We start from the raw sequence: 26,475 nt of genomic DNA, 5'->3' as shown, positions 1-26,475 counted from the left end.
TCCGGCCAGCCAATTAGAGCGCTGGTAGCACGGAGCACGCTGAGGCTAACGAGCTCCCTCTCTGTGACCCTCCTCACCTCTGCAGGACCCCGCGATGGGAAATCTGAGGAGCCGGGAGCCACTTTAACCCCCCCTACAACCTCTCTCTTTAGCCTCCTTCGTCTCTCTGCTCAAACTTCTAGTCTCAAACCCTGCTGTGTGACCACAAGGTCTACAAACACATGCTGCCTCGCTCCAGAGGCCCACCACATGGCTTTTTACTGCCGCGCTGATGCTACAAAGCGCCACACAGAAAAACAATGAGCACACACATTCCTTGCACGGAGTTGGAGCTGTGTCACTTGCATTTCCCTGTAGTTTACTCTGGCCTGATTCGAGGTGGAGGGGCTATGGAGCCTCTGTCCAAGTCCTCTGAATAGTAAATGGGTTCCAAATTAATTGGCAGGATTTGTGAGGCAGTGAGATAATTCTGAGGCATGGTAATGGAGTGGGACTGCCGTGAACACTATGTGGCTTGGCTTTTGGCGTAATTGCTACTTATTTGTACAAAATGCCATCAATAACGAGTGATGAATCAAAGGTACACCTGGTGGGTTCATCTGAGCAGGTACCGAGATCATGTTGATTTCTGGCACACCGCTCAGCCACATCCAAAGCTAATAAAATAAAAAAAAAAAAGGGGGGGGCAGTAATAATCATCTACGTCCAACACCCCCACCCCCTTTTCTCTCCAGGCAGAATTGGTCCTGTCATTTGGACCCTCCAAACACAGACCATATGTGGGTTCAGCCCTGGCAATCAGACTGCATTGTGGAGCAGGCGGCTGAGTTCATCAGGAAAAAATTAGCCCGCCGCTCTGCAGGCCTCGCTCCTATTGGCCAGTCACGCGGCCCGCTCCGTTTGAGGGCACCCCAGACATTCCTGCGGATAATCTTTTCCATTCCTCTGCTCAGCTCGGTGAGGACAGACCAAATCACAGCACAAGGCCTGCATTGTGAGGGCCTTTTTCAAAAAAGCCCTGTTTTCAATGCCGTCTCTCTTTTATGCTTTCCCTCTCTCTCACCTCATACACCACAATTCCAAAAAAGAAAAAAATGTTTTTCCCATCATGACTCCTTTTTCTCATAAAACACACTAAACGATCGCTTTTTTGAAATGATCCTGCGGAGAAACAAGGTCCCGAACACTGCGTTTCTCACAGTCCCTTTCCAGTAAGTTTGTTTTTGAAAAGCCCAAACAATGTAAAACCACTGAAACCGGAGCCTTGCCACATCAGTGTGCGGCCTGGAGTTCAGCAGATCGCTGCTGAATACGGCTCCCCCGGGCGAGGCTAGCGAGCCTTCCCAGAAACCTCCTGCTTGGTCACCGCTACACGCCTTGCACCTCCCACAGCAGCTTGTCATTGTGGCCGTAGTCGGGCAGCTGGAACGTTGAGATTGGAGGACAATCACACGATCTGGGGACACTAGTGGATTTATAGTAACACATTCCATAATTAGACCCATGATTATTACAGGGTCTATAAACTTTAGACTCCAGAGCGGCTGTCCAACCTCTGCAGCGATGACTTAACAGTTACTTCACTTGAGTACACTGTGCTCTTGGCTGCTCGAGGAGCTTTAAGCACCGCTGAATTTGTTTAACATCTACTGTAGCGAAACTACAACAAGAAAAGATACATTTCCACCTTTTTGTCAACACTTTCAGTCCTCCTGTCCTCTGCGTTTGCTCCTGGATCTGAGGTAGACAAAATAATCTAGCGTGACTCGTATCCTTGTATGCTCCAGCTCTTAAAATAGCCACAACACAAAGGAGGAAAACCTTTGACATACTTGAGCAAGACTACACTTCTAATCCAGATGCTCCTAATTGTTCGGGAAACACGTCCACCCTTACTGCAGGCTGTGACAGTAAAAAATGCTGCAATCAATCAAGATAGCTCTGTAAAATACACAAAGATGGGGGTGAGGTTGGTGGAAAAACTGCGCACCTCGCCGATCGTGCTGAAACTTGTCCATGAAAAAGTATGCTTGTGAAGGAGAGGGTAGTGGGTTCTCATCTTATCTCCACAATAAAGAAAAGAAAAACCTCAATGCTCCAAAGACAAACATAAGACACCTGGTTTGACATAGTCTATTTTCTTTCAAGAGGACGAAAAATATAGTAAAAAAAATTAATTCTCTTCTCAATTCTTTGACATGCACATGCTGTTAATCCTGCAGCAGGGACATAATTCCCATGTGCCTCAGCAGTCTGTGTCCTGTTCTGAACTTTCACTTTCCAGTTATAGCACAGTCCATGCAACAGCCACAAAATGCTACCCAAAACTGCTTACAGCGTCTGGGTAACAAAAATATGATATACCAGTAAAGGTTTACCTCCTCCAAGGTTATTAAGGTCAGCCTTGTTTGTGATTCTTCAAGGCAAAAACTTTTAATATTATGACATAAAAAACTAAGAAAAGAATGATGAATAACGGATTTCATCATTGTTATCATATTGGTAAATCTGTGACTTTTCAAGGATGTTCTAGGCCAAGTTTCCTTAATTCAAGGAGCTATCATGAATATTGCCATGGGTACAGACTATTCATCCACTGCTAGTTCCCGTTTTAAATAACGTTGACTTGCTTCCTCTTATGCCTGTGGAGTCAATGAGTGAAAACACGGAGAGTGCCACTCTGCCCATGCAACCCGCACTGTGGGCGAAGGTATAATTGCAAGCTGAATGACAAAAATAAAGCACTTTTTTTCCTCCATTCTTTCACAGCGGTTAAAAACTTAGGTTGTTATAAGGCTGAATTCCTTAGCCTGTTTACCAGCACCAACATATAGATCTGTGGTCTGCACAAAGTTGTGGTGTCAACATCTACTAAAGTCAGCATGTAGTTGCGGAGCAAATATCCCCTATGAGTATTAATTTTATTATTAATAATATAATTTATAATTTTAATATTATTTTAAGGCCTTTTCCCCTCAAATTCAAAAGATTTTAAGAATTTTAAGGACCTTCTAAGAGCTTATTGGCAGATAAAACTGAATAATTTCAATAATGGAATGACCTCAAGGCAAAAACAGAAACAAGCATGGATTCTCTCTTTGCTGATGAAATTAAAATACTAAACTTACAATCAGATTTTGAACAGACTGGTGATGCAGAACCTTGAATTTGTTTTGGTCATGTTAGCAGTAGTTTCTTGAACATCTGAAGTGTTGTCCCTCATATATTACAACATTTCATGAGTACTGGAACACTGACTAAACTGAACATGTAGTGACATTTTTTGTACCTATCTAATGAACAACATTGATGAGAAATTCCACTGATGCAGCTAAGAGCACTTCAAGTAGAGGAGAAATGAAATAAATAAATCAAACCAGAAAGGAGAGATTAATCTGTAGTGCTGCGCAAAAATGTAGTAAACAAAGAGACAAAACTCTGAGCTAATTCAAAACAACACAAAGAGGAAAAGCACCTGGTTTCTATTAGGAGATACTTGTGTCCTCCAACAGTAAATGGAAAAAGGTCTTTTATTTACATGTCCCAAAGTGCTCAAAGACATATTTTCAGACCTAAAATAAATTCTTTCAATACGCCAGAATGTAGCACTAATATTTCCATATACCAACAGGTTCTGGCTCAAGGGTAGATACTTTTTCAAAAGTTTTGAACTTTAAAATCAAACAGCTGTTCTCATTGAAGTGTTTATATTTTTATGTGTGTTGCCATACAAGTCATGCTCTCCTCACATGACAGGCAGCTCAGCTGGTTACAGCACTGACACAGGGAGCCTTGGGGATGGAGTGATAAATGTATCAGCATCAACAACATGTTCTGCACAGCTCCGTCACCTATTCATTAGCCACATACAGCACCCGACAGTTCAGAATATCCACTGATGTCAGACCCTGCTTGAGGGGACAGGGGGTGGGGAATCAAAGATGTTTTGGAGGAAGGGGCCGATCTCACACCAATGCTGTTAACGTGTCCATCAAAGGGGCCTCCGCATGCAAAGATACCATTAAGCATGAAAACCAGACTGCCTCCAAAAAGGCCCCCAGCCACACCTCTAGCCAGAGGCGGTGATGTGTGTGTGTGTGTGTGTGTGTGTGTGTGTGTGTGTGTGTGTGTGTGTGTGTGTGTGTGTGTGTGTCTGTTTGTGAGAAGGCAAAATTTTCCACTGTATGAAAAACCAGTTCAAACTATTATCATAAAAGTCAATGTTCTAAGAAAGGTTTTTTTTGTATTTCTTCTACGATATTATTGTCAATTATAACTTAATAATGATCTCAATTGAACCTAATGAACCTAATAGCTACACACTGGTCTCTGAAAAATCTGCCTTTGATGTATTAAAACAGATTAATTAAATGAGATGAGGTACTATTTTGGATAATTAGTTAACAGGGGAATCAGGTCATAAAATGCACTTTAAAAATATCAGACTCAAAAAAAGTGCAAACCTGACTTACCTAATAATACAAGCAGTTCTTACCTGGTAGTTCACTGAGGACAAGTGCATTCTCCTAACCTGACGAGTCAGATGTCTTGTTACACAGAACCAGCTGAGAAGCCGTCACTAGAGACTGTTTGGAAAAGGCATGCACTTACAAAAAATACTTGGCAGGTGACTGGATGAACCATCTGTCCATCCCAAAAGCCAATTCCAGTTCAGAAAAGAGTGAAAGCATCTTCTTTCATTGAGAAAAGCCTTCTTGCTTTCACTGAAGAAATGCTTGCCAGTTCCAATACAACTGAGTCTATTTCAGCTTCTGTGTTAACCTTTTTAGCACTGTTGTTTTGAATAAAGATGCACCTCTGTGCTGCACCACACACACACCTAAACCACACTCACAGCAGCTACTCACAGCATGCTGATTGATGGTTATGACACAAATGCATTAATTGAAGCCTGACAAGATGGATTTTTGTGTGATCTCATAGTACAATGAGAAGCTGCAGCACAAGGTAAGCATTATCTGACATTGTATCCAAGTAGGAACAGGTTTGCTCAAATAGTCGGTGTTACCTGAGGATAGGCGACGCTGGTGGAGGGGACACATGCCGCTGAAACAGGAACATGCCTCACCCGAGCGACCTCGCTGCATGGGGGGAGCCAACGAGCACTGGGGCTTCAGGAACCCTGTAATGAAAGACATGAAAAAAAATAAGACACAGCGATAAGGCAAATAACAAATAGAATAGACAGAAAAGACGGCATCTAGTAGAGGATACACAGGAATATTGTGAGCAAACAACACTGGTATAACAAAAGCAGACAAATGCCAAAAATGGGATGATGCCTTTAGGTTATCTTTGTTTGATGTTCATGGGGTGAAGAGTGGGTGGCACAGTGCTGGCGGGGATATACTTTTTAACCATCAGACCCAGCCAACCTCTCACATTTACAGTTCTGCGGTCAGGCGACCCTCGCCTCTAACCTCCTCTCCAGCTCACTGCTTATGTCAGCCCTGTGGCTCTACCCAGGGCGAGGGCTCCAGAGAGTGGGCAGAACATGCAGAATACTGGGCAAGGCTGGCCTGGAGGAAGGCAAAAAGCAGCTTGGGCAGAGGACTGAGGTTAGCAGTTCTGTGCAGGCAAAAGGCAAGATTAGGCAGGGGTGCCTCGAGGGCCTGGACGAGGCAGTCTTACTGTCTGTCTCCGGGGTCAAGGGGGTCATTTTCAATAGGGAAGTCATTATCCGGCACAATGAAGCAACTGAGTAGGCTGTGCCCCCCTCCAGACCAGCGTTCACTCGTCACTGACATTATCCAGCATGGGGAAGAGCAATAAATTCAGTAAAATAGCAGAAATATTTCTTGAATTACAGCAATCTAATATTCAACAATTTCAAAAGTTGAAACCTAGGGCTAAGCGATAAAACAAGTACGATAATCATAATAAATGTTCGTTAAATCCTTTCATATAATGAAACCGCTCATACACCATGATTGAATTTACCTTATGATGTTAATTACAGCAGGGGTTAAGTTTACTCATCTATGCCAATGGAATATTAGCAAGTTAACATGACTGATACGGTTTAATAATGATGTGACTTGATGTGACAGAAGGTAACATGAAAAACGCTCTCATACATTACCACGTCTGTAGAGCTGATTTCAGCCTTGATCACATTAGACAGACTTTTATTGCTGCTTCACAGCATCATCAGTCTGTTTTTTGTTATTTTTTTGTTTAAGAAACAGCAAACCAAAGTTGAGATTGTTATGTCTATTTATTCTGTTTCAATGGTCATTAAAACACTTGTTTTAAACCATCTGTACAGAGTTTGACATGCTGCTGACTAGAATTAACATTCCTTTAGCTGTTTATTACTTCATTTATGATTTTTTTTTTCAACTATAATCTCTTGAATCTAACCCAGATTTTTTCATGTTCTGCTTTTGGCAATTATTTCATGTTCTGACAATAAGTAACAGTTAACGATATGATTTTTTCAACTTTCACTTAGAGGCAAAAATCTGTGTTGAAACTTTAAAGAAGTAATTATTTGACTTTTGTGGTAGATAATTATTGATATCAACTAATATGAAAATGTATTTTATAATAATAACATTTTTAGTCATATCGCCCAAGCCTATTGTAACCAAATGCATCATAAATCAAAGAATGAATTGCAAATATGTATCAAACTCTATCTCTGTAGCACTAACCAAAACCGTAACGACCTTTTTTAATATCGCTTGAATAATGTTGACTTAGAGTGGCATATGGGTGGCATTTCATTTCATGATTGATACTTTGCCTCGAGCCAAAGAAGAGACTTCTATGTGAACCTCACTTTTCTGAGTCAGAGGAGGATTCGCTCCGTCTTTATCGACTGGGTAGCTCATGCGGATCTCATTGGCATCGGCACATCTCCGCAAATCCAAACTTTATTCATTCCTCATGAGGACCTTTAGATTTCCAGCAAACATCAAGAGCAGCAGACGGAGGACCAACCCCCCCCGTCTGTGTTCTGAGCCCAATAAAGCGCCTTTATTTCCACCATGAAAAACATGTCACTCCGGATGAGCTCAGAGAATGACATTTAAAACAGGCAAAGGGATATTGAATTAGTTCCCCATGATAAGCTGTCTGGGATGCTGATACTTTCTGCTTATAAGGGTGTGCAAGTGTGAGTGCGCGCAATGTGCGTGTGCAGTTGTGTGGATGTGTGAGGAAAAGGATGGGGGGCGGTTCATGTCCGATGCATTCTTCAAAGCTTTGATTAGCATTACGGATGAAGCCTGGACTGACAAGGCAAAGCAAGTCTGGACCAGCAGGAGCAAACGCAGGCAGACTGAGATCATCCTGAACATCGTGAATTCAATAAAACAGACGTGCAGGGTATTTTGACTCATTAAACTCAAAGTAAACATGTTTTTCCTCATACGCTTTATCTCATTGTTTGCTGAGCACAATAATGCGACTGTTGTGATCAGACGTTAGAAAATGTCAACAGAAAACAACAGCAACAACTCTTAAAACACACTTTTATGGGTGTTATTAAAGGCATGTTGGAAGGACATGAGTAAAATATAATGACAATCTGTGTTTCTATGTTTGATTCTAGATAGTAATAGCTTGAGAAATGACTGGCTTTCAGTCAAGGCTGCGTGTGTGTGTGTGATTAAGTTCTAAAAAAGTTGTAAATTTGTTGTCAGTCCTAAGGGATTCATTTACAATCAAGCATGCTGTTCCTCTTAGCTTGGGTGCAATTTATCAGTTGAGATCATTTCAGTAGGATTTGCCAAAATTTGAATTTCTGTCTGTCATCAAGCCCAATACAAAAACTCAATGGCCATGCTGAAGATGGTAATTACATATGATGTATAATAGTATGGTACACTCAAACAATATATGATCCAGATCCAGAATGCAGTGCACACATTTTAAATGAAACTACAAAAAGTGCTGATGTGCCAATACATTATTTTTCCTTTCTGATGCCAATTGCGATACCTGAAGTTGAGTATTGGAAGGTTTGCATAACCTTTTAATACACATCCATGGATTACTCAGTAGTTTACACCTGGGACACACACCTTACAATACTATCCAAGCCGTACTCACTTTTTAAGTCTGTAGATTCATTTTGATTTGTCTTTATTAGGATTATCAGTTTTGACTATTAAAAGTGTGTCATTCTTAGACGCAGAGAAAAACTGCGAATCAAACTTTGCACAAAACAGTTCATACTAGCTCGTTGTTGCTGCCCAGATTGCACCGATCTACTTATAGTAGGATAAGGTGAAGTGTCATGTTATTCCATAATGCATGGCCTCTGGGATCAGCACTGTTACGCACACAGTGACACAGCCACTGAATCATCAACAAACTAAACGCAGTTCATTGTGATACAGCTTGCCCTCAAAAGGCTCCTGCTAACGACAACAACAACTCCTTTCAACACAGATGAATGGCTAAATATTCACAGAAGACATTCATTGTTGGATTTAATACTTTTATAATGTTGCTGAGAAAAACACTGCTGTTTCATGCTGGTCTATAAAACTTTTCAAAAGATGCACTCATTTGAAGCTACAAATGACAAAGTGGAGGGAATTTAAAGTTTGTTGACTGCAGCATTCCTTGCTAAAAAAAAGTAAGAAAAGTACTATGATTTTGTACACGATATTGACATCATAAATTTTATTAATAAATAACATGGTATCAAATTGGTGCGTAGACTCATGCTCGCTGAAATCTGATCCAGCACTTTCAAATACTGGTATCGGAACAATTTAACAAAAAGTACAAAAATAAAGAACAAAAATTCACATAACTGACCTTCATGTCTACAACAAAGTTCATAAATAACTAAACAAACCAGTATGAATAAGGAGGTTTTTTTTCAGTACCCATGGATGGGGTACATGCACTTTGATGGAATCTTGTAAAATTTTGAGTTAAAAAATTCCTGCTCAATCTATTACAATCAACAGCATTTCCCCCACCTTCACCAAATCAATCAATTCTCCAGGAATACGGCACATTCCTGGTTATACAAAGGGGTTGAAGGGCAAACAATGACACATGGTATAAAGCTCTGAGCAATGTCACTGATGATTAAGGCGTTAACATGTGAGCCCTGGCTCCCAGTCAAGCTAGACTTTTCCAAAATCAAGAGTAAACTGAGCAGACAGCAGCTCCCCCCCAAAACAGAGCCCGACACTGCAAGCCATCCACCAGAGTAATGTTCCCACAGGACGCAGCAATGCTAAAAGTATGGTGTTCAAACATTTTGAATTTCACCTGAAGGATAGAAAACTCTATGCTTTGCTATTTTTCATTTAAATGCACAAATCTATAAATTATACTTTGTCTTTTTCAGAGAAATCAAATTATGAAAAATTAATTATCAAACATCCCGCCATTTGACAGTTGTACAAATACTTGAAAAACTATGGATTTAAGAGGTATGTGCGTGTCTTTTTCCGATTGGCATCATAAATCATTTTCAGTGAAGGTCTTTACTTTTCAGTCCTTGAAGTAAATGATGAAAGTGTGGCAGCTCGGACGTGTGCGTGCAGGTTCAGGATCTGCTGTCATGAGTGGTAAGGTTGGTACATGTCTTGTCATTAAATCTTCCCTATCACGCTGCATCAATACGTCTTGGCCCGTATACTTTAGCAGGACCTTGATTACAGAAATGTTTGATCTCGCTCTTCACTTCTAAGCAGCAAGGATCTCATTGGCTTTAATAAATGTATGCTCCAATCTTGGGGGGACAAGCTCAAACCTTCCCCCCACTTGAAGCCAATCAGCATTATCCTTACCCGCGATCATGGGGGATCAGAGCAATGTAAACACGCTGGGGGTTTCCTCATTAAAGATAGGCTGCTAATGAAACCGCATCCAGCATTTACAACCTTGTGCTAATGAAGGCGAGCCTTTGAGATGTTCCGCTAATGAAAGAAGGGTTTTTATTGATATAAGGCTAATAAAAGAACGGCATAATGACAAGGTTGTAATGGAACAAAGGTGTGTAAATTTGCCATTATAAGAAACCTTGCTGATAAGAGCAGAGGTATTTTCATTAATGCACGATTCTCATTTCTCACAGACGCATCAGTGGAAGTGCTTTACAAGATCCCACAAACTCTTTTGAATGCAATACATTCAAGCATTTATGAGAGTTTTAGGGGTTGCAGCCGAGCTCTCTTTAAGTGTGACGATTGTTTCGTGTCCTGCGTTGCCAGGGTGATGAAGCCCAAGGTCAAAGTTCATTGGGCCTTTAATGCATCTCCCAGGTGCAATAAAAAAAGCCTTTCCCACATGTGACTCCAGGGGGCTAAGGTCCTGGTAGAGTGCGCAGAGGGATGGACCAGCAGAGCTGCCATCAATCGATCAGTCACCCTTGTGAATGCCATTCACCTTCCGCGGTATACTTCAGCGTGTCTCAAACCTCAACATAAGGAAAATAAAACTTGCATAAAACATATTCTTTACCTTCATTTGTCCAGCTTTTCCATCCTTGCTCCTAGCTGTTATGTTTACTTCTGTGTAAGTTCATAAAACCAGAGCGATTCTTTATATGTGTACACATGCTTTTCAAAGGGAGCTATTTCTGATTCCATCAGCACTACACTCTCTCCGCCCGTCCTTTGCAATGACCTTGAATACTCGAGTGAGTTCATCAAGTGTTTGCCCACATGTCCCCGAGATATTCATTTCATTGGATTTGTTTTAAAGAAAAGAGGACTTGAGAATAAATTCAAGATAATTGTTTATGCTTTCCATTCACTGTTCCCAGTTATGTTTTACTGCTTTTCTTTTTGAAATGGTTGGTTTGAATATTTGGGGGGTTTTAACTACTGAGACAAAACAAGCAATTTCAAGACTTCACCTTGAGCTCTGCCAACTTCTGATTTCCTTCCACCATTTTCTCTCTATTTTCTGACATTTTCAAGGACAAATTTCAAAACTTTTCCATTACTTTTCAGGGATCCATAATTTAAAGTTTGTTTTTTTACTTGCCCTACCTAGCCACCATTTTTCAAAGACATCAGATTTAACCTTTATTCGAACATGACTTCAGCTATCTGACATACATGAAGGGAGAGACAGAACACAGGGAGAAAATAGAGAAACGTACGTGTAGGTAAACCAAATGTCACACACAATAATGTTAAGTCTACAGAAAATACATTTGCTGATATGTAACACTGTGCTGAAATTATTTACAGAAAATTCCTAACAATCTTATTACACATAAAATATTCTATTACTTTTTTCCAACTTTTAGTGTTTTTTTTTACTAATTCCATGACTTTTCCAGGCCTTGAGAATGTGATTGTGGAATTCCATGACTTTTCCAGGTTTTACTTGACTGTGGGAACCTCTGATGTTATAGACTACATGATTATTCGTAATCAAGCATTGAGAAATTAGCCAAAAATGAAAATATTAATCGGCCCTAATTGCCACTATGTCAATGCTTTTTTGTAAGATGTGTGTAACAAATTCTGTGTTTGATTTTCAGGCCGTTTTCTTATCAATGAAAGGCATCAATTAGGAGATTTAATGATCCTCTGATGTTTGCTTTTCCTTCAAGAGAACTAATCCCATGCACCCCGTCTCATTACACCAACAATTACCACTCTGACAGAGTCTATGTGCTGAAACAACTCTCCTCGTTCTTCACTTCAGTGAGCTCTCTGCGAGGAGCTAAGAGACACTTCAGGACCCATCAGCTGATAATCAAACACTTCTCATCTGAGCGCCGCATCCCTCTCTGATCCCGATCAACAGCATGGAAAGCATCCAACCTGCTCCTGAGCATATCTGCGCCATCAGCAAACTGTCTTCCCTCCCCCTAGATGATAACCATTTTGAAGGAGGAAAAAATCCCAAATTTAAACATGCCTCCAAGCTCTTATTTATCTCAACCAGAACAAAGCTTGAGCAGATCTATCACCACAACAAAGCAAACCTCATAAAGATTACTGGAGGCGATACCTAGATGCTGATCATACCATTATGCTTGCTAGGAAAAATAGTTATTTTACACACATGTAAATCCTTTATTGTTGTTTACATGTTTCTCTGCTTATCTGGATTGATTACACGCCTTGTTTTTTTCCAGAAATACTATATTTGGCTTAAATTCCACCTGAAGTTGAACCCAATGCTGAGACCTTAAGTGTCCCAGAGCAGCCAAACCAGATACAGGACGGGTCAATGGGAGCAGATGACATGGATCCAAGGCAACCTATTAGATCAGTGGTTATCAACTGGTCCAACCACTGGGTCTAGATTTCTCCTTCGTCATTAGTACAAGGTCCATGCTTAAGACAAATGATTGCATATTCAGTATGATTTTACAAAATGTAAATAACATGTGGGTTTAAAACAGAATGAAATCAAACATACTGGAAATATAAACTGCAATTAGTTAAACCTAGGGGTGTTTCTAGGATTTGAGGACATTGGGGGCTTAGCCTGGACCTCTGTAGGAAAAAAAAGAAAAATCGCCACATTTTTTTAAAGAAGACATGCCTTCCTAACCTGCAGGCCCACAGGTTTGGGAGGCATGTGTTTTTTTTTTAATTTATTTTTATTTTCCGGCGATCTTTAACGAAAACATGCCTTCCAAATGCGCAGGCCTGCCAAAGTGAAAATCGCCAAAATGACACCATTTATCACATCCAGAAACTTTAAAAACAGAAATTCTCATTTGATTTTCAAATTTCTGATGGTCCTTGAACACATCATATGGGACAAACACTTGACATGTTCGCGAGTCATTTGTAAACCCCTATTGAACCGCAACCCACCAGTTGGGAACCACTGATTTAGATGAACAAGGGACTTTCAAGCCTCTGCAGTATGTTGCATATTTTATTTGGTCTACTGTGTCACACCAAACAGGATGCCCCTTGTATCAAGGTAGGCTTGTACGTAAAGAAACTGAACTTTAACCTGCTTTTCACTTTAGGCAAATATTCCTCAGAGGCGTAATTTAGCTCTGCTTTAAATGAATTAGGGCAACAACTGCCACCTGAGGGCTTATTGTAGCCTTAATGGTAGATTAGATACATCCTCTAGAAACAGATACCCATGAAGCCCTTGGCTGGGACGCATGATTTTCAGGTTCAGCCACAACAAACCAGAACACTTGAGGCAACTTCCTATACATGCTTGCGTCGCATCCTGTATTATTGGGTTAACTAAATGACAAGGAGGTTAACGTTATGAGTAGTAGTCACTTAACTGAAAAAAAGTTGACTAAAATCTGCAGCTTGCATTTGTCTCTCCAGTTGTGAGTAACAAAACCAACTGCTGTTTGAGGTCTGGGCTGGCAATAAAAAGTTAACTGGACAGCTTTATTGAATGACTTATTAAGCCACTGTGTTTTGCGAGACCTAAACTGAGGCGCTTTTGAAATGAACAAGAGCACCTTTCTGCAACGGCTCTTTCAAAAAAAAAAAAAAAAAAGAGCCTTGCCTTCCTACTTTGTCTGAAATTGAGTCTGCACTTTCACACAGTCTTAGAATAATGAAAGTGGCAGTTGCCACGGTGTGGCATTTGAAGCTGCAAGGCATCTGAAGAAAAGGTAGAGCTGACAAAGATGACCTTTGTAAAACTGTAGCTTTAGTAGTGTTATTATTGAGAAGCACATGTTCTACATCTACAAACCATAGGGAGTTCTCAAAACTTTTTTGGGGGGCCTTTTTAGACAATTTCACACCTTTTCACAAACTTAAAAAGATAACGTGAGTCCACTAATGTCAATAGAATTTGAATACAATATTTAAAAATCATATGCAAATTTACAAAAGACTTATGAAACTTTACAAATTTACAAAAAATAGAAATGTACAAAACCTTACAAATATAAAAAATAATAATAATACAAATTAAAATGATTTAAAAAAAAATACAAATTTACAAAAATACAAATATATAAGAATTTACAAAAAAAATAGAATAAAATAAATTTAAAACGGATTCAATCAAGGGCTGTTTTTCGCATATTAAAATGCATGCTGAATTTAAGTCCAGTTTAAACAACATAAAGGATAAAGCATGGATTCTTTGATAAATGGCAGCAAAAGAGATAACAGATACAGAGAGTCAACCATATTCAATACAGATTTGCATAGCCACAAAACTTTGACTTATGTACCTCTCAGCTTCAAAAAAGTCCATCATTATTAAACAGTGCTGCTGCTCCGCTGCCCTTGTTGACACTGAGGTTATGACTACTCTGGCAGAGCCAGACACAATTCTGAGACTTTATAAAGAGAACACACGTCTGGAGACAACTAGCTGAAAGTGTGGTTGTGGTTGTGGCAAAGTCTGCCGCTGACAACGCTCCGCCCACTGTCTTTCAATTCTGTTGCAATTTCTGATGTGAAAAACCAACCCCACCACCTCCACGAGTCACTGGATTGGTTGGTGTCAAATTTTTGGTTTGATTTCTTTCCCACACACATGCTTCTATGCCAAAACAAACTCGACTGCTCCCAGACATACAGTACACCTGCAAACATAACGGCTGTGAAGTAGAAGTTATGAAATAAGTCTATTAGGAGTGTGAAATACTAAACAGGTGAAAATTTTGGCTGTGGCTCAGGTTCACCTTTTCCATTCTATCATTACGCAGTGCAGGGGTTAAGCTTAGATGACACCAAAGCAGTGGTTCCTGATAATTTATAACAGTCATTAGTCTCACTTGCTGTGATGTGATAAAGCCAGGCCACTAGTGAGCAGCCACAGACAGCGAGAGCTGGGATGGGGGAGAGAAACTAAAAGAGTGTGGTAAATAAGGTTAAAGGGGAAGAAAAGAAGGGGCCGGTTAAAAGACTGCTTGTGCACGTCAGAGCCTTTCTCCAGGGCAAATAGGGGGAACAAGGGCCTCACTGCAGCCCAGCAGCCAGAGCAGCTCCTTGGGCAAACGACTATAATCAAATTTGTGTGATTGGACTCAGAAAGAGCTGCGAGGCTAAAAGAGGCTCCTTTCACCCGCGAACGGACACAAGGAAGCATTTAAAAATCTACTATCCCTCCGCTGATCTTTACAGTAGCCGTTCACATGACGGACTACGTGCACACGCCAACAGCCCTTGGCACAACGCACACTAGCCCTTTCTTGGCTGTGAAATATCACCCTCAGAAGGGGAGAGATAAAACTTTGTTTTATGTGCTTCCTCTAATGGACTGCAGGAGGAAATTCTTCCAACATTTTGTAGGATTCACCCTAGATTGCACTGCTTCAATCTAGCATCAAAACTTCTATTTTTATCCTTGATTAATGATTGCAATCGGATACGGTTCTGGCCTAAGTTCATGGCCTCGATTTTCCTTGATCGTAGCTGACATTTTGCAGTGATCAAAGAGAATTACCTCCAGCAACTGATGTTAAAATAAAGCTTGGCTTCACAGTATAGAGATGAATATTCTGCAGGGGGAAATCTAACGCATCGAGAGCAGTGTGGTGGTGCTCCGAGGCACAAAGTGAGGTGTGGTACAGTACAGCGTGGCGACCTGTGCCCCACTCGCTGGCTGCCTGAGTCCTGGTGGAAGGTCCCAGAGCACGCTTCCTGTTAGCTTGCTAAATTAGCTCCACAAGCCCCCGCTCCTGTCTCTGCAGGAGCATAGTCTCCCATTAACCTCCTCCTGCTGCCTCAGCTGAGTATGTCTTGAATCCACGTACTGAGGATGTAAATATGTACAAACACCCAAGGACAAAACAGGACAGAGGACTTGTGTTGCCACCCACGTCCTCTGTTCTTCTCTTCCGAACAATATGTCCTATAACTCTGACCCAGATTCACCAATCAAGGTCGCACATGCCAAAGTCAAGGCATGCTTGCTCTGCCTTTGTTGTTGTGAGACCCTCAGAGTTCACTGTCGTACTGTGTTCCACTTGACAAGATTGAAAAATCTAGTTTCTCGAAGTCCTGTGTTCACATCTTATTAGGTTTATTTTAAAAAAAAAAGCAATATGTTAGGTAAAAAATGAAATGCATGACACATAGCATTTTTAATTTTAACAAAAATTACGAAAAAGGCCAATCAACAACCAACAGGTGAGAAGGTAGAACTAGCAAATGTATTGCACTGAGAATGAAAAATTATGTTACATAAACATAAAACTTAATTCCTTTATTTTTAAACACTTAAAAACTAAAATCGAAACACAGCTGCGTTTTAAAAGCTTGACTAAAAGACAGCTACATATCATTGGAAACAGCGTGTTTGAGCCTGAAACGTTACTATGAAGTGGTACATAATTCAAAACCTGAAATGAAAACATCTGGAGCCGCAGCTGCTGTGCATGGGTGTGCACTGTAAACCAGAACAACAATAAAAACACTAAAATTCATAATGCAGTCAAATAAGAATTACACAAGACAGACCACTCGTAGGACGGTTTTAAAAACAGGGATTAGGTGTTCTCTTCGGCTAAAATACCTCTTTAAGTTGGAGGCATTAAATATGAATGGAGGGGTTTTAAAACCAGTAATGTTCATTCCAGCCTGTTGACTGTAAAGCTCCATTAGGGAGTAGGCTCCAGAAGGGAAAAATATTGAAATAATCCTGTCCAGGATTTCAGATCTACAGTAAATTGGTCGTAAAGTGCACACCTCTGATTCAGTATCTCTGTATGACATCGAGCCAGGCTGGACCGCGAAGGACTTGGACAGGAAAACAGTGCTTACAAAGTCAAGTTTTGGAATGAAGAGTTTAGGCCAAGGTAATGAATTGAGACAACAGGGCTCTCTCACTGAATAAACCTTCAAGTATCAATATTTCAGGTATCAAATTAATGACATGGCTTAAGACTGCTGTACCTCAAGAGGAAGCTGTTTTTGTAATGACTCTATGGCCCAATCCCATTTCATATTTTCACCTCTAACCATCATTTACAAGAGCCACCTTGCCCCTTAGAACAAAGTTAAAAGGGGTAATGGTTGAAATCTTCCACTATGAAAAAGGACAAACCCTCAAGACCCAAAAATACATATTGTGGATATGCTGTCTCTTGCTGTGGTGCTTAGGCTGTAGGAATCTTTTTGCTGTTGTTGAGAGGCCTGCGTTTTGTTCACAACTTTTTGGGCTATCATTCCATCAAAAAAGTCATCAAATTAATAAAAGAACCGTTCTGCATTACCAGGCTAATGTAAGCAACTGGTGCTTCTATCGTGCCAGTCTGTACTAATATTAGAGAAGCAGTAACAAGAAGAGCAACCTCGCTGCTGGGCTTAAATTAGATTTTGGGCATCATGTGGCATCACAGTGGGGGAACGCTGCATGGAAATATATCAAAATGTGAGACTGTCATGCATAAATCCGAAAAAACAACGCAATATTAGCCAGCTAGTTAGCTAAGACATCGGCATACCAGCGATATCTTTTCTTATGCTTGTTCCAATTTGCCGTCCTGCTCTATCCCAACAAGATTCGGGACATCTTAACCGTAGGATGTAAAAGCCCAAAACAGGGAAGTAAGGGCTGAGGGGAAGGGGCATGGACTGGGCTAACAAAATAAAAATACTCTGACCTTGAATCTCAGCTCCAAGCAAGTACTTAGTGAAGGACATTCACAATGCAAGCTATTATTAGTGAGAATGGAGGTAGAGTATATTTTGTTCCTTGTTGCAAACTTCTTTTTTTTTTTTTTACAAGGCACTATGTTTATATATAATGTTTAAGCGCTGAGGAAATCCAAATTAGACTGTTCCATACATTTCTAGCCATAAACATGTTATTTTAGAAAAATAACCTAGAACATGACATTTAGTTTTCCCTGTCTTCACATGTAAGGTAGTTTTGAAAAAGCAAAGGCCTAATTAATCCTAAAATCTTAAGCAAAGACATGACGAGGTCCAGGAAAACCTCTGGCTACAAATCTCAACTTGCTCTTTGGCACTTGATGCATGTTATGTAAAAATTATGAAATATAGCGAGCCAAACATTGCTGCTCCTTTAAAGTCAGCAGTAAAATAATGACTCTTAAATGGGCCAATCCTGTAAAAAGGTTCATGATAATAGACCTTCATTAAAGTTTATGAGTCTTACCTTCAAAAACTCTACAGAACTGATTATAATAATCAATCTTGCATGAGCATTTTTTAACCTCTAAAATGCCATTCAAGGGGGAAAAAAACATGCTCTTATAGCTGTCCAGCCTTGAGTTGTAAATGTGATGCTTTGCACATAGTTGCTCCTGTATGTGATTCATGGTGTGCTTTGGATCTGGTGCTGAAATTCAGCATTCTGTATTTGGAGGAGAAATAATTAAAAAAAAAAAAAAAAAGAAGTGACATCATTACTGTAATTTGATAATTGCACATGGAAAACGAGTTCTTTTGCACAAAACCTTAACACTGAAAGCTTCACCACCCAAGGCAACGGCATTAAATGGTATTTACAGAGAGATAATAGCCAATAACAGCATGTAAACCACTTGTTATGACAACATACAGAATAGCTTAAGCTGATACAAATATAAAATGTGTAAAAATCACCCACATGTGGAGGTTACAGCGTTCGCTGGAAGAGTGAGACAGCTGAGGCTGAGGCTTGTTATGGGTTACAGTATTATTCCAAAGCCTGAGTGATCTCTCTTGCGCTCTTCAGGAATGGATACATGCCACGCATTCCAAGAGGCGACCAAATCGTTACACTTGAGACTTTGCCAAGCAGGCTGCAGCTGCACTTACAGGGACATCCATTTAGCTATCTACCTGCCTATATAACCATCCGTCCTGCTCTCAAAGGCCGCATTTTGCGAAGCACAAACATTTACCCCCCTTTTCTTTTCTCTGTATAAGCATACCAGTATGTGACAGCATATTTAGCTGATGGTATTGGCCTGGCTCTCCTGATCTTTCTGTAAGTTATAGCAAAGTCAGTGTTTCCCACAGAAGTAGAAGCTGTGTGAAAGTAGCGGGGAGGGTTCTCTTTATTATCTTGTGTGTGTCCCTTTTAATCATTTTGTGTGCCCTCTCTGCACTGGTCCGTGAAAGCAGCACAGTTGGAATTTGCCATGATTTTTTTTTCCTTTAGCAGCAGTTTCATCAAAACTGATGAGATCGAAGGAGGAGCTGCTAAATAGTAGGTGAAAGCAAACTTCTGGACCCAGTGCTATCACCATTAAATTACACTTTCTTTGCACCTTTACATTTTTCTGCTTTGTCTGTGCCCAAAGATGCTCTGCACTCTGAGGTGCAAATTAATTACTGAACAATATACTATGTTCCTAATGAACACTCCAGCTCTAAAAATATCAAATCAATTCAATATTTGGCAACCGATGTTTTAATCATGGCTGGCCACCACAAATAAATCACTGTGTGGAAAATCCTAAAAGTGAAGTTGGCTGCGACAAGTGGCATCATGAGTCCCAGACACACAAAGATGAAGTAGTACTCTTAAATATACACAGAATAACGTGCAGACTGGTTGGTCTGAAAGATTTCTCCTCTCCTCAGATTTAAGGAAAGAACATTCATTTAAATTACTAGGAAATAATAATGTGCAACACTTAAGTGGATATTATGTTATCTTTATATTTTATATTGCTGTATTCTATTCTCTACTGCAAGTTGCAATAAGATCCAAGACACCAACACAACAAAACGCACTAGAATTGAACCAAATCATTCTACTTTCAGTAGAATTGTACCCATAAAATATAATCCAATCACTGCAATTATCAACACGATCCCTTTTTAATCGCATTCCAGCATTATAAGACTTATATTCTTGAAGATGTATATCATGCTGTGCCTTTCCCAACACCAAAAAAACTAATAAACAGACTGAAAAACTCAGGGCTACTGTAAGGCCGCCTGAACAATGCAGAGAAGAAAAGAAGATTCAAAGCTAAAAATCTTTATGAAATCCCTCGCAATGAAGTGCTTGCAAAAATGATGCAGACTCATTTCTGCCGTTGTTAAAAGTTGTTGGTAAAAAAAAATCTTGAGGAAGCCAAGGATGACTCATGACTTCAGCAATAAAGCACAATCTGCTGTCACTCTGTGACTGAGTTTCACTTCCTTCTTATGACAGATAACTTTATTTTTGAGAATGGTTTGTATTCAAGATATAATCAAGGACAGAATTCCTGGCCACATAGATCCAGATATTAACACACCAGGAGGAAAAAGATAAATCCTTGGATAAGTCATAAAAGAGGAACAGAAATAAAGACAGCAGCCAGCATGGGGGCGAACAAAAAGAAGAAGAATGGGAGGGAGAAATGAGAGTGAAAGAGGGATAGAGGAAGAAGAGGAGAGCAAAGCAACGCTTGGAGACTGTGGGAGAAAGACAGAGCGAGAAAGAGAATGAAAGAGAGAAAAAGAGGAGAGACAGACGGAGGCAGACAAAACTAGGTCAAGTCACATGACTGGGATCGACTGCAGGCAGGATTAAATATCCTACAGCATGTGGTCATTTACACAACAAATGTACTTTTCATTTTATAAATTATTTCTCTTCCACGGGGGGGATGAGGCTCAGCATAGCGAGTGTGATGCTACGCTGTATTCTGGTTGGAAGCAAGGCTTTTCAGTGAGCACAAAAACGGAGCATTAAAGACTCGAGCGAGCCGTTCCCTCTGAGACAGGAAACAAAGCCAGAGCCTGAGATAGCATGAAAATGATCATAACAGGAGGGAACACGGTTCCAGTATGAGATAGCTCCATTGTGAAAGGCTAATGGCTGTATCATACACTGTCCATTATCCTCAGTGAAAGCAGAGGACAGGAAAATGGTAAAAAACAAAGATGTCACATTTCAACTTCTTACAAAGTGACAGCAAAAGTGTGCCATAATGTCTGGACAGTAGAACATGACATTTTTGGATAATGATATTGCGATATGTCAAATGACACAAAATAAAATAAATGAATGAATGTTAAATGCCATGAACTATCTTTCACTGCTAAGCATTACCTGCAGCAAGTCTTCAAAAACTGAATTATTATTTTGGACAATTTTGTGAGACAATAACAAAGTATTCCAATGAAACTACAGCTATTTTGCAGTAGTTTTGTTAAGATTTGCTAAACGTCCTTCAAAACTTCAAAGTAATATTTCATTTATGAGCCAAACTTCTGTAAAAAAAAATTGACACAATAGCCCCACCAGGGATATAAACGTATAAAAATATTATACACTGGTTTGTTGCACTTTTGATGACATTAGCCTATCAATAGAGCTGTACCCAACTCAAAATTATGCCATTTGAATCAGATTTGTCTGTCGCATACAAATATTCTACAATTTGTTTTGTTTTCCATACAAAGTTTCAGAGTCTAATGACTATATCGTATTAACTTGCTGTGAACAGTATATTCACCAGTACCTCACCTTACGGTGCAGCCTCTCTCTTCCTCCGTATCGCTGTCTTCATGTCTGCATGTGCAAAGAGTAGCGTGAAAGGTAGGAGCACTCACTCCACAGCAAAATCTATTGTTCATTAGGAGCACACTTGGGGCAGGGACCGTACTGCAGAACGTCAGGTGCATTAAAAGTGAAACTTAACCAATAATTCTGCTGGGTCTAAAAGTTTGCCTTTCACTTTTTCCTCATCCATCGTTGTGAACTGACCAGCTGTGAACAGACTTCCAGGTAAATTATCCTCCCTGCAAGTGACAAACTTCTGCAGAGGAAAAAAGAAATAACTGAGAGCTCAATCTGCTGTTCACCGACCCGCAAAAACCTCAAATTTTAGAGAGAGAACAGAACCATACAAAGGGACACACAGAAGTTTAAAAAGATGCCAAAAAAAACCCCAGAAAGTCTACAAACACATGGAAATGCCCCTTACTATAAAAAAGTAATCAGTTAAAAATAGCTGAGACTTTCAATCGTAAAAAAAAAAAAAAAAAGGCTCACAATGAGGCTGCTCAATAGTCACTGACTTAAATACTTTTATTGTGACTCAAAGACCATCTGAGTGGAAAGTCAAATGAATGACTGAAATACACACACAGCATAATGCAGGGTGACATATCATGTGATGCAAAATGCCACAACCCCATCCCCTGCACCCACCCTGCTCCATCGAAAGAGGAAACTATAGCTGCCGATCAAGCAGAAGACTACAGGCTAAGCTGGTCATACGCTCAGTCAATCCACTGGAGCCAAGTGCGGGGAATATCAATCATTCATTCACATCTGTGGTCAGCTGAGACTGGGGACACACAGGAAATCTAAACGTGTGTGTGTGTGTGTGTGTGTGTGTGTGTGTGTGTGTGTGTGTGTGTGTGTGTGTGTGTGTGTGTGTCAGTGTATGACTGAGAGACTGCAGGGCACTTGACTGAAATCTGTCGCTCCCTCCTTGTAATTTCAATAAGTGAACCCGAACTGGAGATCCCTCACCGGATATGAGCCAATCAATATGATGTAATTCCACTGAAGACCCAGACCAACACGTGGCCCGTCTCTCCAATCAGTTTGACCCCAGGGCTTTCAGGGTCACGGGGCCCACCACAGTGCGTTTAGATCACTGTGTTTTTAGAGTGCAGATAAAGCAGGCAGCTGCTGCAATGAAGATCAAATCTATCCAACACTGTTACACAACAATTTATTTGACCTTACATGACATAAATATCCCTCATGCTACAATATGTGCTTACATGAATGGGCTGATGGGAGCTTGATGCTTTATTTAAGCCTAGATGAAAACTGCATGTTATACTAGGGTGTCAAAAGGAATTAAACACCTAAATTTAAAGCTTTTTAAGACCCTTCAATCATTTTTAATCATATTTGAAACAGATTTTTTGAGAAATCATCTTTTTCTAATTCACACATTACAGTGTATATGGCTTTCCATGCAGAAGTATGTATTAGGTCGGTATATGGTTATTCAAGGTATTCAATGGTTATTCAGCCTAATCTACATTTTGCCATCAGCTTAGTTTGGGTATAAAGCAAAAAGACAGTATACAGATTAAAATTGTAAGCTTTGTATTATCAGTAATGTAGACTTTCACACTTAAGAGTTTGACTCATTTTGATGAGAACTCAGTAATTCCAAGATTAACATATGAAATAAGATAAAATGTTTGCAGCAATTAAGACCTCAAAAATTTAAATTTAAGACAGTTTAATGACTATTTCAAGACAGCTTAGGACTTTTTCAAGACCTGCAGAAATCCTATGTCATATGTCATAAGTTCACATCCTATGTCATATGTCAAAGTCTTTGAATGTCAGTTGGATTTTTAAATAACCAAAATTTTAAGGTATAATCCTACAAGGTTACAAAAAATGCTGTTTAAAAACATTTACTTGGAATGACTGAACAAACTGTTTTGCAACAAGATGCAATATTTTAGCTGCAAACATCATATTTTAAGAGTTGGGATGATGGTTTTTATTCTTTAAGAGAATAAACAAAAGTTCTCCTACTTGATTATCAATGTAAACTTTTGTAGCTACATTCACCATAGATGTTGGTCAGATTATGATTTCTTGAAATAGAACTGAGAAATAAACCTAGAGTTAACTTTTTTTTTATTTAGAATTTTGTCAATGACATCACTGTTTCCACAGGTCTACATCTTGCTGTGTGTACAGTCTCAGACGTTATTCAGCTTTATGACCATTTTCTTGTCTCAAATATAAACAATCATTTGGCTTGTTATTTAATAGAGGCATTTATTAGGAAAACATCAAATAATTTGGTTAGCCTTTGGAGATTTATTTGGAGTTTTACTGTGTAGACCTGGAGCGAGAGCACAAGCCTGAGGGTGCATAAAAACTAACTACTTTAATAAGAATATGGTTGATTTTGATACTCTATTAAGGTCCAGGTCAAAAGGTGAGGCACCTTTTGAGGGCTTGCAGCATACCCCCTTTACCAAAATGACATAGATGACATCACTGCACATCTACCTGCAGACGCCGCAAGATGCGATGAGCCAGCGAAGCATAAGACTGCTCCAAAAATACTAAATCTGCCTTCCAGGGCAAAAACTCTTATCTCGAATAACAATTACTGACCAAGAGAGACAGACCGTCAGATCGGCTTAGAGCTGAGCAATGGTGCATCCTCTCAGAAAGTAGGGTCCAAAACAGCAAAGTTAATTTGGATCAAGGGACAGGCAAGAGGACGAGCCGGAGCAAGGTCATTCTGCAGGGCCGCAAGGAGATGTCTGCATATGTGATAACCTAAAGGCACAGGGAAAATGCTTCCCAGTGAAGCGCGGTGCAGAGGTCTTGGGTATTACATGGCCCTCAGGCTCTAAACTTCACATTTTAAAGGAAGCAAGACCCACACTGTCATTATCTGATTTCAGTACAAAGCCTGGAGGTGAGAGACCTCTTTCTAAGAATGCTGATTTTAACAATAATCCTGCATGCATTTATATTAAAGAGTGCCTGTCTACACTCACTTTTGTATTGGTATGTCTATCAATTGGGGCTGAAACAATTGCTTAGTTGGTTAACAGACAGAAAATAAATCAACAAATTCAATAATCAAACAACTGTGAAGTAATTTATCAAGAAAACGTTCTAAATATTTTGTATTTCCACTTTCTTAGATACAAGAATATTCCACTTTTCTGTTTTTTGTCATGTAAACTGACTATCTCTGTGTTTTGGGCTGTGGGTCGAACACAAGAAGACATTTGAAAACAGCACCATGGACTCTGGAAAACTATAAAAGACATTTTTTTACTGTTTTCTAACATGTTATAGAATTAAATTTAATTCCAAAAATCTACCAGCAGGTCTGAAATGCATGTTATTAAAAAAATAAATAAATAAAAACTGCAAATCAAAATTAGATTTTCAAATTTCCAGTTAAAAATATCATGCGAGATAAACATTCCCTTGAGGAAACAGAATCAAGGCTGTGCTAAAAAAGTAATACTTAATTAAATTGCTTTATTCTATTTTTCTTATTTAAAATTTAGCCCAAAATAAGCCATCTGCAGTAACTACATCCCAAAAAAACAGCGTGAATGACTCCGCTGAGACCAACAGTTATGATGAGAATGAAGACAAACCGAAGGCTGTTTATACCAAGCAGACAATTTTTGTAAAAGAAATTCAACTTGTGTCTTTATATTTTTTATGATATATGGCATTGATCCTTCCTTCAAGGTGAGAATGTGTTATTTCCATAGAGATGTTGAAACTATGTACTGCTGTGAAAATAAAAACCACAGCAAGCAAAATGTGATAAGGGAAAAAAACCAAACAAGCAAACAAACAAAAAAAGCCCTATGGTGTTTTCCAAGGATTGACAATTAATGGATTATGGATTAATCAAAAATAAAAAAAAAAGCATCACCGGACAAATTTATAATGAAAATGATCATGTTAGTGGCAGACCTTGTATGTTTTTTTTATTTTAATTTTAAATGTTTTGCTTCTGCTGCAAACTGTCTGCTGGATTTTTCATATCTAAAATAAAATAAAGAAGTAATCTTAACATGCCTGCTCATGTAAACTCAGTTGGACTGAACGGATAGCAGCACACGTCCTCGTACAGGTAAACAGGCTGCTCTGTACATACATAAGCGAGCATTACACACGCAGAGCAGACTATATCATCAACATCAGCATTCCTAGAAAGGAGTCCGACTCGTCAGTTCAGCCATGCAGAAAGATGTAGGCCAACTGCAGAGCAACATGGGAAAAAACAAATCAGCTCAGTGTCCTCATAGAAAGAGAGACGATTGACCGACTGGAGCAGCCTCTCAGATAACCAGATAATGACGGAATTTTTGGCATTTATGGTTCACATATGTTTAATTTTCTCTTCGTCTTTCCATGCGTCTCTCATTCACTGTCATCTATTCCCTTCTATGCAAGTCTTTCTTCCTCTCCTCCTCCCATCTCTCTCCATCCGTCCTCCTTTCTGTCTCTCACTGTCTCCCTCTGATCACTGCCCTGCTCCTGCCCGTGCGCACTGTAGCTCTCAGGGGGGCACGGCATCAGTAAGCCCATCACACGGAGACCGTGATGCACCCCTTTTGATCAGCACAGTCGCCGCATTAGCATGTACCTCTGCGCTCTCCGTGCTCTCCCCTCTGCTCCAACTGAGCTACCTGCCTGTCAGCGCCGCCGCCCCGCAAGGAGCCAGGTAAGACAGAAGGCACTCGGAGCTCGTCGGAATCTTAATAGCTAATGAACACCGGCTTCTCTGATGAGAGGAGAGAGAGCGGCGCTTGTGATGTCACTGCAGAGACGGAGAAAAGCCTCACCGTACATCTGTAATGAACAGTAAGGGCCCCCGTAGCTGATCCCAGCACTGTGCACTCTGTGAAAGCTGAGCGATACAAATCGATTGAGGTGTTGATTTAATACGGAGGCTTTCTTGGCCCTCTTGGGACTTAATATCTCAAAGGGAGGCTCATGAACACACTATTTGTGCATGCTTTTCAGTGACAACAAACTAATACATGAAAAAGCTACATTTCTTTTTGAAATAACCCAAAGGTGGCCTGTTTTAATCATCATATACAATGGCTCTTTCATGCTATATAAGAA

The 26,475-nt window shown here is 39.9% G+C and overlaps 1 protein-coding gene across 5 annotated transcripts in view; it reads right to left on the bottom strand.

The window, feature by feature from the left end:
• The window catches only part of rxraa (retinoid X receptor, alpha a), a 245,212-nt gene that overhangs the window by 90,434 nt on the left and 128,303 nt on the right, over positions 1-26,475 (bottom strand). For all 5 annotated transcript variants that reach the window (XM_088071385.1, XM_088071386.1, XM_088071387.1 and 2 more), the window contains one exon: positions 5,030-5,143. In XM_088071385.1, the coding sequence (XP_087927511.1) occupies positions 5,030-5,108 (79 nt within the window). In that variant the 5' untranslated portion in view covers positions 5,109-5,143. The remainder of the gene's footprint in view (positions 1-5,029; positions 5,144-26,475) is intronic.

Source organism: Plectropomus leopardus, chromosome 20, assembly GCF_026936395.1.
Source record: "Plectropomus leopardus strain MGB_pleo_1.0 chromosome 20, ASM2693639v1, whole genome shotgun sequence".
NCBI classification, from domain to species: domain Eukaryota; kingdom Metazoa; phylum Chordata; class Actinopteri; order Perciformes; family Serranidae; genus Plectropomus; species Plectropomus leopardus.
Note: the sequence above shows the minus strand (reverse complement) of the source record. Positions and strands in the feature narration are given on the sequence as shown.